The sequence below is a fragment of the Oncorhynchus mykiss genome, chromosome 15 (assembly GCF_013265735.2).
Source record: "Oncorhynchus mykiss isolate Arlee chromosome 15, USDA_OmykA_1.1, whole genome shotgun sequence".
Classification (NCBI taxonomy): domain Eukaryota; kingdom Metazoa; phylum Chordata; class Actinopteri; order Salmoniformes; family Salmonidae; genus Oncorhynchus; species Oncorhynchus mykiss.
This window is the reverse complement of record NC_048579.1, coordinates 14,349,822-14,367,302: the sequence shown is the minus strand read 5'-3', so window position 1 is coordinate 14,367,302 and position 17,481 is coordinate 14,349,822. Positions and strand designations below refer to the sequence as shown.

Here is a 17,481-nt window from a genome sequence, read left to right as displayed (position 1 = left end):
GGAAAAAGTTGCAGAAATATCACAGATAGCTCTCCTCTCTGTTATCCGTCAATTTATCCGAACCCCATAGAAAAAACATTTACAGATACAAAATCTCTGTGTTCAGCGCCTTTCTTAGTAGTGGTCAATATAGGTATAATAACGGTGTCCCATATAAAAGGTCCTTACATCAGGGTCGTATTCATTAGGAACAAAACTGAAGCTAACAGGCTGAAATGGGGAGTGACGACCTGAACTTGTCCAATAAGAAATCATTTTCTGCTGCGAGACATTTTGTTACAGTGTGCAGTAATGAAAACAGCCCTGGTGCATTGCAAAATGTAAAAAATATTTTGCCACCTGTTGGACCTAAATTCCCATTTTCTTTATTTGTGCTATGTTCATGGTTTTGCGCCATTTATAATAATAGTATTATTGAATGTAAGTATAAATATTTCATAATGAATTATGGAGTATGGTTGATGAACTCCTGTTTTTGGTTTTTATATCATGGTTATCATGGGTATTTAAAAGCATTATGGAGCCTTTTCCCATGTTCCCCTTCCCTTGAGCTACTTAGGTTTTTGTAGGTTTGGGTCTACTAGGCCTCAGGTATGGCAGTAACTTCGTGTTTTGACCACTACTCCACGTCAAGACTTAGAAAGCTGCTACTAGTCTACCTTTTGTCTACAGTTTAAATCTGATGGCTTTGACTTTGATCATCGATGGAATATGACCTATGAAATGACCTTTTGTCTACAGTTTAAATCTGATGGCTTTGACTTTGATCATCGATGGAATATGACCTATGAAATGACCTTTTGTCTACAGTTTAAATCTGATGGCTTTGACTTTGATCATCGATGGAATATGACCTATGAAATGACCTTTAGTCTACAGTTTAAATCTGATGGCTTTGACTTTGATCATCGATGGAATATGACCTATGAAATGACCTTTTGTCTACAGTTTAAATCTGATGGCTTTGACTTTGATCATCGATGGAATATGACCTATGAAATGACCTTTTGTCTACAGTTTAAATCTGATGGCTTTGACTTTGATCATCGATGGAATATGACCTATGAAATGACCTTTTGTCTACAGTTTAAATCTGATGGCTTTGACTTTGATCATCGATGGAATATGACCTATGAAATGACCTTTTGTCTACAGTTTAAATCTGATGGCTTTGACTTTGATCATCGATGGAATATGACCTATGAAATGACCTTTTGTCTACAGTTTAAATCTGATGGCTTTGACTTTGATCATCGATGGAATATGACCTATGAAATGACCTTTTGTCTACAGTTTAAATCTGATGGCTTTGACTTTGATCATCGATGGAATATGACCTATGAAATGACCTTTTGTCTACAGTTTAAATCTGATGGCTTTGACTTTGATCATCGATGGAATATGACCTATGAAATGACCTTTTGTCTACAGTTTAAATCTGATGGCTTTGACTTTGATCATCGATGGAATATGACCTATGAAATGACCTTTTGTCTACAGTTTAAATCTGATGGCTTTGACTTTGATCATCGATGGAATATGACCTATGAAATGACCTTTTGTCTACAGTTTAAATCTGATGGCTTTGACTTTGATCATCGATGGAATATGACCTATGAAATGACCTTTTGTCTACAGTTTAAATCTGATGGCTTTGACTTTGATCATCGATGGAATATGACCTATGAAATGACCTTTTGTCTACAGTTTAAATCTGATGGCTTTGACTTTGATCATCGATGGAATATGACCTATGAAATGACCTTTTGTCTACAGTTTAAATCTGATGGCTTTGACTTTGATCATCGATGGAATATGACCTATGAAATGACCTTTTGTCTACAGTTTAAATCTGATGGCTTTGACTTTGATCATCGATGGAATATGACCTATGAAATGACCTTTTGTCTACAGTTTAAATCTGATGGCTTTGACTTTGATCATCGATGGAATATGACCTATGAAATGACCTTTTGTCTACAGTTTAAATCTGATGGCTTTGACTTTGATCATCGATGGAATATGACCTATGAAATGACCTTTTGTCTACAGTTTAAATCTGATGGCTTTGACTTTGATCATCGATGGAATATGACCTATGAAATGACCTTTTGTCTACAGTTTAAATCTGATGGCTTTGACTTTGATCATCGATGGAATATGACCTATGAAATGACCTTTTGTCTACAGTTTAAATCTGATGGCTTTGACTTTGATCATCGATGGAATATGACCTATGAAATGACCTTTTGTCTACAGTTTAAATCTGATGGCTTTGACTTTGATCATCGATGGAATATGACCTATGAAATGACCTTTTGTCTACAGTTTAAATCTGATGGCTTTGACTTTGATCATCGATGGAATATGACCTATGAAATGACCTTTTGTCTACAGTTTAAATCTGATGGCTTTGACTTTGATCATCGATGGAATATGACCTATGAAATGACCTTTTGTTTGAAAAATAAATGTTTGTTTTCCTACTATGGAAGCTTTGGATTCCCTGTTCTGTAGTTGCTTTGGAAGCGAGTCTCACTTCAGCATCACATACCTGTGGCCTCAAGGCAAATTTGGAATTGGATTACAAACTGGATTACTGGATCATACCACCCTCTCTACATCAGTGCTATTCAAACTTTTTCAGTGGGGACCCAATTTCTTCCCCAAGAATTTCTTGTGACCCCATCCCACTACAAATCTAATGGCACAACCTTAAAATCAGTAAATATGTATTTTTACATCAACAAATAAATTCATTGAATTTTCATCTATTATCAAAATGAAAATAAACAAATAAATACATTTACTCAATATTTTATTTTTCTAATTATCTTTCTCAAAAATGTTTGTTTATTGTCCCATACAATAATCTGTACTCTAAATGTTTTGTCCCCTCCCCCCCAAAAAAAGAAAGTATATACAGTAGCAGTCAAAAGTTTCAGAACACCTACTCATTCAAGGGTTTCTCTTTATTTTTTCTTACATTGTAGAATAATAGTGAAGACAACAAAACTATGAAATAACACATATGGAATCATGACGTAACCAAAAAATCTATTTAGATTTTAGATTCTTCAAATAGCCACCCTTTGCCTTCTGTGAATGTATTGTAATGTTTTTGAAATTGTATAGACTGCCTTAATTTTGCTGGACCCCAGGAAGAGCTAATGGGGATCCATAATAAATACAAACTAAAAACACAACATATTTATGGTTTAGAGATCAGAGGCTGCGTTTACACAGGCAGCCCATTCTCATGTATTTTAACCACTAAATGGTCTTTTGACCAATCACATCAGATCTCTTTCACATCAGATCTTTTTCAGAGCTGATCTGATTGATCAAAATACCAATTAGTAAAAACAAAGAACAGAATTGTGCTGCCTGTCTAAATCTTTTATTTCTGTCTCTCTGTCTCCCTTTCTCTCTCACTTCGTCGGCCAACTAAGGTAACCACAAGTTGCTGCACAAGAGTGTCTGACTCTCACATCAAATTTAGACTGCAAGGATACCACATCCAAAACACCATGCCACCCTGTGTTGATGCCATCGTGTAAGTCTTGAACACACACACACACATTGAACTCGGTGGTGTATGTTTTATGATTAACTACTCATGGTATGATTGTGGTAACGTACTGAAACTCAAGTCCTTTAGTTCATCCGACCTAGAATACCTCCCAAGATAATTATTTTTAGTTTTAGTCAGATCCATGTATATTCCCTCTCAAGCCGATACCACGATGGCCGTCAAGGAACTACACTGGACTTTGTGCAAACCACATATGACGAGGCCGCATTTATTGTAGCTGGGCGACTCCCACAGTGCACGCTAACCAAGGTCGCCAGGTGCCCGGTGTTTCCTCCGACACATTGGTGCGGCTGGCTTCCGGGTTGGATGCGCGCTGTGTTAAGAAGCAGTACGGCTTGGTTGGGTTGTGTTTCAGAGGACGCATGGCTTTCTATCTTCGTTTCTCCCGAGCCCGTACTGGAGTTGTAGCGATGAGACAAGATAGTAATTACTAACAATTGGATACCACGAAATTGGGGAAAAGAAATTAGGCAACCCTACTGCAGTTCCCCCGCTACCCCGACTTCAAATACCACTGCTCCACATGATTTGTAGTGTTGCTGTACAATAGCTATCTGTGTAGTGGTCATGTTAGCTGGGGATGTTGATATAAATATTATAGGTATGCGTGAGTATGTGATGTTATGGCGTATGTAATTATTTCTCCACTAACAGGTGTTTCTCAGCGCCTACAGACCTGCCGCAGCACATTGAAACACGACGGCAACACTGATCATTTCGCCAGTCTATGGAATGCATAGAATCCACAGAATTCACCCACACCTGCTTTTTAGAAAAGGATTTATTTAACAAACACAGTGGAAATGAGGGCGGATCTTCAAAAGCACTTCCAACATGGAAATGGTTCTGGTTTTACAGTTCTTACGATCTTAATGTCTCTCCCTCTCTCTCTCACACACACACACACACACACACAGGTAATCATGGGTATATAGGGTCTTCCTCATTCACTGCAGGTCCTCATCATCAAACGGATCCTCAAAGTCTGAGACAGAGAGACAAGTAGACAGAGAAAAAGAACACAGTGAGTTTCTGATGTGATTGATTGACAGCTCTATCTGCTGAGTGACATGATACAGTATATGCATGCTGAAGTTTGAAAACATTCTAAAATAGTAGTCCAGTTTGTAGTCTGACTCATGACAGGTCATGCAGTAGTACTGTAGGTCAGTATTTAGTAGGTAATGCCTTAGGACTTTAGGTTCCCTAAGGATAGGAGAGGTTTGGTGTTAACAAATGTGCTGCTTTACAGGAGCTACAACCACTCAAAAGCCAAAAATCACTGACACCACAGAAACACAGGGGAATGTGTTTTTCTGCTGGGTAAGCCTAAGTGCCTGTGTGATACGTGGTGGTGTGTGTAAGTGCCTGTGTGATAAGTGGTGTGTGTGAGTGCCTGTGTGATACGTGGTCTGTGTGAGTGCCTATGTGATACATGTTGTGTGTGTGATACGTGGTGTGTGTGATACGTGGTGTGTGTGTGATATGTGGTGTGTGTGTGATACGTGGTGTGTGTGTGATACGTGGTGTGTGTGAGTGCCTATGTGATACGTGGTGTGTGTGAGTGCCTATGTGATACGTGGTGTGTGTGAGTGCCTATGTGATACGTGGTGTGTGTGTGTGATACGTGGTGTGTGTGTGATGCGTGGTGTGTTTGAGTGTGTTCAAAGCCGCAGGCTGGCTAGGTGTCCTGCTGGGTTTCAGTCTAACAGGAACCATAAAACCCTTTATCATCCTCCTCTCCTCCTTTTCCTTCTCCCCCTCTCTTCTCCTCCTTACCCTGCTCCCCTTCTCTTCTCCTCCTTTCCCTGCTCCCCTTCTCTTCTCATCTCCTCCTGACATTACTCCTATCCGTTCCCTACTCTCTTCTTCTCTCTACTCCCCCTCTCCTCCTCTACATCTTCTTTAAAGGGATACTTCGGGTTTTTGTTGCAATGAGGCCCTTTATCTACGTCCCCAGAGTCAGATGAACTGGTGGATACCATTGTCATATCTCTGTATCTAGTATGAAAGAAGTTAGTGGTAGTTTCACGAGCCAACGCTAACTAGCGTTAGGATGCTCATTGCCAAAAATCCTGAAGTATCCCTTTAACCATTCCTCCTGAAGTATCCCTTTAACCATTCCTTCTCTCTTCTCTTCTCCTCTTTTTAATGATCACTTTCTAGGTCATGTGTTGCTGAGCCATAAACTGTTTGTCCCGTGGCTAACACTGCCAGATGGAAAACACATTAGCTACACTGTGTGGTGTGTGTTGTTAATTTAAGTTTACAGGGAAAAGACATGTTAGTTTCTGTGAGACGGCCCTGTTGGCAAAGCAAACACACACAGAGCACTTTCATAAGACCCCTCCCTAGCCCACAAGATGCTTCTCTACCCAGTCTAGCCCAGTGTTCCCCCCAACCTCTCCACCCATTCCACCAGCAAAGCTGATTCAACTGGTCAACTACTCATCAGCACTCGATTAGTTTAAATCACGTATGCTAGTATTGGAATAGAACAAATAAGTGAAATGGGATACTCAAGATTAGGTTTGAGAAACACTGCTCTAGTTTAGCCTCTAGCCCCACCTAGCCTCACGTGTGTGTCTGTCTGTCTGACTGACCGTTGAAGAAGTCTGAGTGCACTGCTTTCTCATTTGCTGCCAGTTCCATGAGCAGACCGCTGCTGCCCCCTGCCTGAAGAATCAGACACACCCACACACAGGAACAATTTTAAAACAATGTATTCCAGCCAAGTAAGGAATACACATCAGCTTGAAATCAAAGACAGTTAAGTCTACAGACAAAAAGGTGACAGTTTAGGTTTTTTAAAAACAGTCTGTGTTATAGCCTAACACCCATGAACTATCGCCTAGGGTTGATGTGCATTCCCGGTAATGCACTCGTGTCCTCCGTGGACCGGCTCGTACATAAAGCATCCTTCATTCGTGGGCGAAGCTGAGGGCTAAAAAAAAACTAGTTAACGATAGAATCGATGCCTTTGCAGCCGGAATGTAGGATGTTTTATGTACGAGCCGGTCCACGGAGGACACGACTGTGTTACTGGGCATGCACATCTAGTTCTCGAAAATTATTGGCAGCACTCTGCCTTCTCCATACAGTTTTCATCCCCAGCTTCGCCCACAACTGGCTCATGTGAACTACAATTCCAACGCTGTGTTCTAACGTTTAGAAACGTCAATAATCATCACTTGCGATTCGGCTTTCGAAACACGCCCCTCGTTTTTGTTATTGTTGATATGAAACATAAAGTCCTTATGCTTCCTAAACCGTACCGCAAGCGATGTATGTTAATATCCAGACCGAGCGTCGCCGCTCTTAATTAACAGCAGCCGTTTTTTCTATCAGTCACCAACGTTAGTTGGTTAGGTGGCTAGGTTAGCGGTGGAGTTACTGTAGCTAGGCTAGTTCGGCGATTCTCTCGTGTCCCCAGATGATTACTAACCTCGTCTAGATCCACATAAGGCCCGGCGCCTTCAGGGAACATCTCGTCCACCGCTGGTTTCATGATAATGTCTGTTTTTGACTAGGTACCGTAATGAATATTAGCTATCTATCTAGCTAGATGTTCTCTGGCAACGTAAACAATAGAAACCGGACCCTTTTCCGTGTAACACCACTTCCTGATTTGGTAACAGTATAATGCCCTGGACTTTCACAAGGAACCAACGGTCGTTTGGGTGTACAGATTGAAGCAAAGGTAGGCTACAGAAGATAGCCAGGTACAGCTCCTACAGACTTAGGTAAAACCAGGTCAAATATGGTACAAACCTCCAGGTGATGAAAGAAGTTACATACCCAAGGATGGGAAACCTATAACTGATTGTAAAATAACGTTATCATTGTAAAACATACATACAAAAAACTAATCGTATGGAACTACAAACACACAGACAGAAACAAATCACAACACTCACTGACTGACAACCCCAAGGAAGTCTACATAATATACGAACCATGTAGATCCTATCAGTACATGTTACAGAAGGTCTGTGTGTATGTGCTGTAGAGGTCTGTGTGTGTGTGTGTGTGTGTGTGTGTGTCTATTTTACCTCCTTCAGGGGTGAAGCCTCTAGCATCTGTAGGAGTGAGAGAGATGGGAGATGGAGTTTAGCATTCTGAAGCGTACCAAGTATTCCATACACAAAGACTCGATTGAGAGTCCGGAAAAATGACAGTCCTCCTACGAGGACTCTGGAATACCTGAAGAAACTTCCATCCTCCTCAAATATTATTCCTCACTGGGTTTACACGAACACACACACACACACACACACACACACACACACACACACACACACACACACACACATACGAACACACAGTGCTCTTTGTACACATGCAGCATTCAAAACAGACCTCGCCTTATGGATGCAGCAATCTGTCCTTACTGAATACAACAGTTAGTCATAGTTATCTGCCATCTGAGTCAGTTATCTTCAATACTGCATACTTATTATGACACTTTAACATGAATTGCACATACAGCACTATTTACTAAACAATTTGATGTAAAATGCTTTACATCAACCCCGGCCTAAAGCCACGAAGAGCAAGCAGAAGGTAACATAACTGAGGGTATGGATTACAGGCAATATTCGCACTGAGCTAAAGGGTAGATCTGCCGCTTTCAAGGTGCGGGACTCTAACCCGGAAGCTTATAAGAAATCCTGCTTTGCCCTCCGACGAACCATCAAACAGGCAAAGCGTCAATACAAGGCTAAGATTGAATCGTACTACACCAGCTCCGATGCTCGTCATATGTGGCAGGGCTCGCAAACTATTACAGACTACAAACGGGAAGCACAGCCATGAGCTGCCCGGTGACACGAGCCTACCAGACGAGCTAAATCACTTCTATGCTTGATTCGAGGCAAGCAACACTGGACGACTGTGTGATCACGCTCTCCGTAGCCGACGTGAGTAAGGCCTTTAAACAGGTCAACATTCACAAGGCTGCGGGACCAAGCAGATTACCAGGACGTGTACTCCGAGCATGTGCTGACAAACTGGCAGGTGTCTTCACTGACATTTTCAACATGTCCCAGATTGAGTCTGTCATACCAACATGTTTCAAGCAGACCACCATAGTCCCTGTGCCCAAGAACACGAAGGCAACCTGCCTAAAGGACTACAGACGCGCAGGATTCACGTCCTTAGCCATGTGATTTGAAAGGCTGGTCATGGTTCACATCATCACCATTATCCCAGAAACCCTAGACCCATTCCAATTTGCATACTGCCCAAACAGATCCACAGATGATGCAATCTCTATTGCACTCCACACTGCCCTTTCCCACCTGGACAAAGAAACACCTATGTGAGAATGCTATTTATTGACTACAGCTCAGCGTTCAAAACCATAGCTCATCACGAGCTAAGAATCCTGGGACTCAGCGCCAGCTGTGCCATCAGAGTCCTGGGTTCGCGCCCAGGCTCTGTCGTAACCGGCCGCGACCGGGAGGTCCGTGGGGCGACGCACAATTGGCCTAGCGTCGCCCGGGTTAGGGAGGGCTTGGTCGGTAGGGGTGTCCTTGTCTCATCGCGCACCAGCGACTCCTGTGGCGGGCTGGGCGCAGTGTACGCTAGCCAAGGTGGCCAGGTGCACAGTGTTTCCTCCGGCGCATTGGTGCGGCTGGCTTCCGGGTTGGATGTGCGCTGTGTTAAAGAAGCAGCGGCTTGGTTGGTTGTGTATCGGAGGACGCATGACTTTCAACCTTCGTCTCTCCCGAGCCCGTACGGGAGTTGTAGCGATGAGACAAGATAGTAGCTACTACACAATTGGATACTACGAAATTGGGGAGAAAAAGGGGGTCAAATTCAAAAAAAAAAAAAAAAAAAAAGAATCCTGGGACTAAACACCTTCCTCTGCAACTGGATTCTGGACTTCCTGACAGGCCGCCCCCAGGTGGTGAGGGTAGGTAGCAACACATCTGCCACGCTGATCCTCAACACTGGAGCCCCCCAGGGGTGCGTGCTAGGTCCCCTCCTGTACTCCCTGTTCACCCACGACTGCATGGCCAGGCACGACTCCAACACCATCATTAAGTTTGCAGACGACACAACAGTGGTAGGCCTGATCACCGACAACGACGAGACAGCCTATAGGGAAGAGGTCAGAGACCTGGCCGGTTGGTGCCAGAATAACAACCAATCCCTCAACGTAACCAAGACTAAGGAGATGATTGTGGACTACAGGAAAAGGAGGACCGAGCACGCCCACATTCTCATCGACGGGGCTGTAGTGGAACAGGTTGAGAGCTTCAAGTTCCTTGGTGTTCACATCACCAACAAACTAGAATGGTCCAAACACACCAAGCCAGTCGTGAAGAGGGCACAACAAAGCCTATTCCCCCTCAGGAAACTAAAAAGATTTGGCATGGGTCCTTAGATCCTCAAAAGGTTCTACAGCTGCAACATCAAGAGCATGGTTGCATCACTGCCTGGTATGGCAATTGCTCGACCTCCGACCGCAAGGCACTACATAGGGTAGTGTGTACGGCCCAGTACATCACTGGGGCTAAGCTGCCTGCCAGGACCTCTACACCAGGAGGTGTCAGAGGAAGGAACTAAAAATTGTCAAAGACCCCAGCCACCCCAGTCATAGTCTGTTCTCTCTACTACCGCTCTACTAAAGGCTTCTCAACAGTTTTTACCCCCAAGCCATAAGACTCCTGAACAGGTAATCAAATGGCTACCTGGACTATTTGCATTGTGTGCCCCCCCAGCCCCTCTTTTACGCTGCTGCTACTCTCTGTTTATCATATATGCATAGTCACTTTAACTATACATTCATGTACATACTACCTCAATTGGCCCGACCAACCATTGCCCCCGCACATTGGCTAACTTGGCTATCTGCATTGTGTCCCGCAACCCACAACCCACCAATCCCTCTTTTACGCTACTGCTACTCTGTTTATCATATATGCATAGTCACTATAACCATATCTACATGTACATACTACCTCAATCAGCCTGATTAACTGGTGCCTCTATGTAGCCTCGATACTTTTATAGTCTTTTTACTGTTGTTTTTATTTCTTTACTCACCTATTGTCACCTATTACCTTTCTTGCACTGTTGGTTAGAGTCTGTAAGTAAGCATTTCACTGTAAAGTCTACTACACCCGTTGTGTTCGGCGCACGTGACAAATAAACTTTGATTTGATTTGCCAGAGGTGCTGTCGGTCTCGGGTTCAGAGGAGTCTAAAGCTCACGGAAGAAATTACGGAGCACGATCCTGTTGTAAGATCACGTGTGTCCCCCCCCCCCCCAAGAAGCGTGCGCGCACACACACACACACACACAGACATATAACCCCCCTTGTCACAACCACACTTTATAGTGGCCACATCAGTACTTGCTGTTTGACTAAATGCTCAGGAGGGGGTAGCAGAGATTGTTTGTCCCAATTGCAATCTAAACACTTTTGCAGAAGAAAAGACAGTCATCAGTTTCACATCAAAACAAAACTTTAATTACTAATATACAGACTACATGAAACCTTTACAGCTAAACCTGTTCCTCCAGTTCCCTTACCTGTGAACATCTTTCTATGATGAGGATACTGCGTGTGTGTGTGTTTGCCCCTATAGGAACCGTGCCCAACCCTCAGAGAACTGACTCATGCTGTCAGCATTCTATTCATCCCATGAAGAAACCGTCACCATTGTTACATAGCTAGACATTTAATAATTCAAACTACCTTATAAACTAACAGATCTCCAACTACAGACTATAAAGTCTCTAAATATAAAATACATGTGATAGATAGTCTAAATGAGATGGTAGGTATGTTGGATGATAAGATTATAAGACCAACTGTCAGTGTATATAAACTATTATAAAATGGGTGGTTTGAGCCCTGAATGCTGATTGGCTGACTGCCAAGGTATATCAGACCGTATACCACGGGTATGACAAAACATTTATTTTTACTGCTCTAATTATGTTGGTAACCAGTTTATAATATCAATAAGGCACCTCGGGGGTTTGTGGTACATGGCCAATATACCACGGCTAAGGGCTGTGTCCAGGCACTCCAGATGCGTCATGCAATATACCACACCCCCTCGTGCCTTATTGCTTAATTAGACACGAGAGGTGGACACTAGGTCTAGTATGTGATGGTCGTATTTCTGTCTGTATCTATAGAGGTAGGGCTCAAATGACATGTGGATAGAGCATTGGGAGTAGAGGGAGAAGTGTCTAGGGGTTAGGACTAGGGAAGTGGACACATAGATAACCCTTTAACCCTACAACCCTAACCGCTGACCTCTAAACCTCCATCTAGTCGCAGCCTGTTTGGTCAGTAACCCTCATCTTGAAGGTGTCAATGTTTTCTTTAGCCAGCAGCTGCCTGGCGTACTCTACTTCCTCTGCGGGCAAGAAGCGGGAACGTCCCAGGATCCAGGCGTAGTCGACATGGAAAATCCTCAACACGTCAGTACAGCTGTACACCACCGCTCCACTCACATAGTCTGTACTCAGCACCCAGTACGGACTGTAGGGAGTGACTGAGAGGGGGTGGAGAGGGGGGTGGGGGAGGGAGAAGAGGTCGAGGGGGATAAATATTAAGACAGACTCAGAGTCACAGGGATGATGTCATTATCAGATTAACTGCCCTCTCTCACAGGCCATGAGTCAGAGCTGAATTCATCCAGGACACTAGAGTAACAAGACCTGTGCAACAGTAGACATTCGGTAGAGACTCAATAGTCATGGTAATATAGTTATAGAGAGTAGACACTCAATAGAGTCCTGCTAACAGAGTTATAGACAGTAAGGACTCATGGTAATAGAGTTAAAGACAGTATAGACTCGATAGAATCGTGGTAATATAGTTATAGACCGTGTGGACTCAGTAGATACTCGAAAGTCATGGTAATATAGTTATAGGCAGTAGAGACTCAATAGAGTCACGGTAATAGAGTTATAGACAGTAGAGACTCCGTAGAGACTCAACATAGTCATGGTAATAGACTTATAGACAGTAGAGACTCGATAGAGTCATGGTAATAGAGTTGTAGACATTAGAGACTCGATATAGTCATGATAATAGACTTATAGACAGTAGAGACTCAGTAAATACTCAGTATAGTCATGGTAATAGACTTATAGACAGTAGAGACTCCCTAGAGACTCGATAGAGTCATGGTAATAAACTTATAGACAGTAGAGACTCAGTAGACACTCAATATAGTCATGGTAATAGACTTATAGACAGTAGAGACTCGATAGTCATGGTAATAGAGTTGTAGACAGTAGAGACTCGATATAGTCATGATAATAGACTTATAGACAGTAGAGACTCAGTAAATACTCAGTATAGTCATGGTAATAGACTTATAGACAGTAGAGACTCCGTAGAGACTCGATAGAGTCATGGTAATAAACTTATAGACAGTAGAGACTCAGTAGACACTCAATATAGTCATGGTAATAGAGTTACAGACAGTAGAGACTCGATAAAGTCATTGTAATAGACTCATAGACAGTAGAGACTCAGTAGAGTCATGGTAATATAGTTATAGACAGTAGAGACTCGACATAGTCATGGTAATAGAGTTATAGACAGTAGAGACTCGATAAAGTCATGGTAATAAACTTATAGACAGTAGAGACTCAGTAGACACTCAATATAGTCATGGTAATAGACTTATAGACAGTAGAGACTCTATAGAGTCATGGTAATAGAGTTACAGACAGTAGAGACTCCGTAGAGACTCGATAGAGTCATGGTAATAAACTTATAGACAGTAGAGACTCAGTAGACACTCAATATAGTCATGGTAATAGACTTATAGACAGTAGAGACTCTATAGAGTCATGGTAATAGAGTTACAGACAGTAGAGACTCGATAAAGTCATTGTAATAGACTTATAGACAGTAGAGACTCAGTAGATGATCAGTATAGTCATGGTAATAGACTTATAGACAGTAGAGACTCAATAGAGTCATGGTAATAGAGTTACAGACAGTAGAGACTCGATAAAGTCATTGTAATAGACTCATAGACAGTAGAGACTCAGTAGAGTTATGGTAATATAGTTATAGACAGTAGAGACTCGATATAGTCATGGTAATAGAGTTATAGACCGTAGAGACTCACAGTAGGAGAAGCTGACTCCCAGTTTGGCTGGTTTTTTTGGGTCCTGGACCACTGCTGTCCCCTCCACAGTCCGCACCTTACCTTTACTGGAGGCAGAGATATACACTGTCACCACTTTTAGAAAAACATGTCTATGAGAAAACAGTACTAGCTTTCATTTCAGAGAGGACAGTTGACTTCTAAATGGCTATGTATGAGGTAAAGATTGACATAGTTGAGACACACTTAAACACTCACACATGCACATGCATATAAATACTGACTAGAACTGGGAGTTGAGGACTCGGATGGTGCCGTCTCCCCTCAGAGTGTAATCGGCCTGGATGCATTTCCCTCTCTCAAAGGATGCTGGAAGTTTCGCTATCTCATACCACGTGCCCAGGTACTGATAAGGGTAGGAGAGGGGTTGTTAAAAATGTATGCTTTAAATCACAAAAAAGCTCTGTGTGTGTATGTGTTTGTGTGTGTGTGTTTACCTGCTGCAGGCTGAAGTTGGGCTGGACACTGGGGGTGGGGCATGGACCCCAATGGTATGTCTGGGCGGAGACCAGAGGAAGAAGGAGGAGGATCCAAAATATAGGAAACATTTTTCTTATGGGGGAAGAACGGTAAAGACGTAAGGTATAGTACAGCTGTATGCCTATGAAGTACAGGTAACCTTAACAAAAGGTTAGCGTGACTATCTGAAATGCTTTGCTTTACATTCCATCTGTTGTACCTTGACATGCCATCTGAGTGATTAAAGTCTGCAGGCAGACTACATAACACCTGTACAGCTACACCTGTTCCTCCAGTTCCCTTCCTTGTGAACATGTTTCTATGATGGGAATACTGTGTGTGTGTGTGTGTGTGTGTGTGTGTGTGTGTGTGTGTGTGTGTGTGTGTGTGTGTGTGTGTGTGTGTGTGTGTGTGTGTGTGTGTGTGTGTGTGTGTGTGTGTGTGTGTGTGTGTGTGTGTGTCTGTGTGTCTGTCTGTCTGTCTGTCTGTCTGTCTGTTTGTGTGTGTGTTTGTGTTCCCCTATGGGAACTGTGACCAACCCTCAGAATACAAAACATACCAGCCTCAACGACCTTCATCCTACATTGAAAAACAACATCTCAAAGATGCCTGTGTGAATTAAATAGAAAGCTTTTCTCCTAAATCTATTAGATGGTTTGTAAAAAAATACAGGTCAAAACATAGTGTTATACTGTACACTTAATAATAATAATACATTTTATTAAACAGACGCCTTTCAGGACTACATAAACACCTACTTACTCCACTGTAAGCTAGACTAGTCTTTATTTCAATATGGTTTGTTTACATGGACTTTTGCGACATTGACAAAGGAATTCAGCCAAATGTCATCCCATGATGTCACACAGTCACTTTACATTCCTATGTTCCAAGCATGCATCATGTTTTAGATTACATTTTAAAAAACTAACAGTTATTTGAATATTCAACAGTTCATAATAAGTTCTTACCAGTATGCTATTAACTTTATCTCATGAATTTCTAGACACCCAAATATGTTACATAATATATTTCTAAACAATACTTTTTCACCACCTAGAGACCTATAAGAGAAACGTTTCTTACCTGTGCTCTTTTTACACACCTGAGGGAAAAATATTAGCTGCAGAAGTATGTATATTCAACAGAGTATATTTCCTAAAGTTGAAGCGATGCTTAGGTCTTGGGATGACAGAGAGTGAGTGTGTGTCTGTGTGTCTGTCTGAGTCATCACTGAGAGTGCACCCAGCACAAGGCAGGTGATTAGCGAAATTGTTGTCATGAGACGGTTTCCTCTTTGGGCGCATTCTGGAGAGAAAGGGCAGAGAGAGAGAGAAAGAGAGAGAGTAGATGCCTGTCTTGTCATTTAACCGCTGATTCAGGCTTTCGTCTCCTCTTATCGTTCTGTTACTGGAAAATCACAGTGAGTTAGGCCCCAATAGTCTTCAAATTAACAAATAAAATAAAACAAATGGAATATAACTTAATTATTTCATAAGATAATGTACTTGTAGTTACTAAGCGTGTGTGTGTGTGTGTGTGTGTGTGTGTTTGTGTGTGTGTGTGTGTGCGTGCGTGTTTGGTTTTACTATCCTTGTGGGAACCAGAAGTCCACAAGGATTGTAAAACAAAGAACATTCAAGGTCCCCACAAGGAAAAATGCTATTAAAGGCTTAGGGGTTAGTCTACGGTTAGGGTAACAGTTAAGGTTCGAATTAGGGTTAGGAGTTAGGTTTAGGGGTTTGGGGTAAAGGTTAGGTTTAGGTTAAGTGTTATGTTAGGGAAAATAGGATTTTGAATGGGAATCAAATGTTTGGTCTTACTAGGATAGTAAAACAGACGTTTGTCTCTCTGTGGGCCTGTGTGTTTGTTCTAAGGCCACAGCCCGTCTGATCTGAGGTCGACACCAATGGCCGCCTGGACACCATGGAGACGACTGATGACATCACTGGCAACAAGCGCGTGCAGGCAAGAATCGACATGGAACAGACCTAGGGGTGTTGGATTCCAAATAAGTCAATTCACATTCCAATTACAGCAGTCCATTCCAAGCAGTGGAGGCTGCTGAGGGGAGGACGGCTTATAATAATGGCAGGAATGGGGCAAATGGATGTATTTGATACGATTCTACCAATTCCACTCCAGCCATTACCATGTGTGTAATGCCTGCTCCCACTCTTCCCCCCTGGTGCTCGAGGGCGCCAGGCTGCCCTGCATCACGCTGTTCCTGTCTCGTTGCATGTCCGTTCCAAATGAAATGTCATCTCCCTGTTCCTGCTTCTCTTCTGCAGCATCGTTCCTTACAATGTGCCCGCCCTCCCCAATTAAGGTGCCACCAATCTCCTGTGACTCATATTCCATTGGGAATTCCCAGAACAGTCTTAATAATCTGCGCAGGAGTAGACAAGAGAGAAACTACTGTAGTCTGTACACAGAACCCAGTATAGATCACCTGGGAAACCTAGAGACACACAGAGATACATACGTAAGGTAGGGGCTAGGGCTAAATGCTAGGGTTGGGGGCGAAGGGGCAGGGGGTTCATGGTTTATTTGGGTCTAGGGGTGGTTGGGACTGGGTCCACGTCTCACCTTTGAAGAAGCTGACAACCAACATGGCTGGTTGTGAGGTGTTTTTTGCTTTGGCCACGCCCTCAATAGAGTTTGCCACCCATTGGCCCAGTGGGGAGAGGGGGAGGAGCCTAAATATAACAATAATACAATTATAATAATGGATTTATATTATATAGCGCCTTTCAATACAAGAAGAATCTCAAAGTTGTTTTAAAAATAAAAACAAAACAGAACAGGAAAATTGCTGATGCACAACCACATTTTTGAATGGCACCTTGTGTTATCTACTATTATAAAGCTCAACATTAAGTTGAGAGAAAGAGACTACTGGTAGCTAACCCCTTCTATCTGTGGTTGAGACCACTGGTTGAGACCAATAAAATATATATATATATATATATATATATATATATATATATATATTGTTGTTATCATCACAAGGCGAGCAGGGGCATCAATTGGGTACGACAGGGTAATATCCTTTGATTATGTAGTGCTTACTTTAGAATGTTGTAGTATACTGTAGATAACTATAGTAAATACTACAGTATTATGCACAAATAAACACTTCCGGCGCCGACAGAGATGTCCGCCTCGCTTCGCGTTCCTAGGAAACTATACAGTTTTTTGTTTTTTTACGTGTTATTTCTTACATTAGTACCCCAGGTCATCTTAGGTTTCATTACATACAGTCGAGAAGAA

At 42.4% G+C, this 17,481-nt stretch overlaps 2 protein-coding genes across 2 annotated transcripts; both read right to left on the bottom strand.

Annotated features, from left to right (window-relative positions):
* Positions 1–4,358: 4,358 nt before the first annotated feature.
* On the bottom strand, positions 4,359–7,255 carry LOC110489644 (COP9 signalosome complex subunit 9). Its single transcript, XM_021562382.2, has 3 exons — positions 7,041–7,255; positions 6,199–6,271; positions 4,359–4,580 (listed from the first exon to the last, which is right to left on the bottom strand). Exons 1-3 carry the CDS (start codon positions 7,101–7,103, stop codon positions 4,543–4,545), a joined length of 174 nt encoding a protein of 57 aa, XP_021418057.1. The 5' UTR covers positions 7,104–7,255; the 3' UTR covers positions 4,359–4,542.
* Positions 7,256–11,052: 3,797 nt separating this feature from the next.
* apodb (apolipoprotein Db) lies at positions 11,053–15,485 on the bottom strand. The gene is made up of 5 exons (XM_036943803.1): positions 15,295–15,485; positions 14,187–14,301; positions 13,974–14,095; positions 13,711–13,796; positions 11,053–12,114 (listed from the first exon to the last, which is right to left on the bottom strand). Exons 2-5 carry the CDS (start codon positions 14,295–14,297, stop codon positions 11,888–11,890), a joined length of 546 nt encoding a protein of 181 aa, XP_036799698.1. The 5' UTR covers positions 14,298–14,301; positions 15,295–15,485; the 3' UTR covers positions 11,053–11,887.
* Between the last annotated feature and the right edge of the window lie 1,996 nt (positions 15,486–17,481).

Bases quoted from the DNA above. Each gene is read 5' to 3' on its own strand.
- apodb (XM_036943803.1), bottom strand. From the start codon at position 14,297: ATGTTTCCTATATTTTGGATCCTCCTCCTTCTTCCTCTGGTCTCCGCC. The intron at 13,797-13,973 runs GTCAGTATTTAT...CTCTGCCTCCAG, and splicing joins GTCCTCAACTCCCAGTTCTA to TAAAGGTAAGGTGCGGACTG. The intron at 12,115-13,710 runs GTGAGTCTCTAC...ACCCCCTCTCAG, and splicing joins GGGAGTCAGCTTCTCCTACT to TCACTCCCTACAGTCCGTAC.
- LOC110489644 (XM_021562382.2), bottom strand. From the start codon at position 7,103: ATGAAACCAGCGGTGGACGAGATGTTCCCTGAAGGCGCCGGGCCTTAT. The intron at 6,272-7,040 runs GTTAGTAATCAT...CTGATTCTTCAG, and splicing joins CTTATGTGGATCTAGACGAG to GCAGGGGGCAGCAGCGGTCT. The intron at 4,581-6,198 runs GTCAGTCAGACA...TCTCTGTCTCAG, and splicing joins GCACTCAGACTTCTTCAACG to ACTTTGAGGATCCGTTTGAT.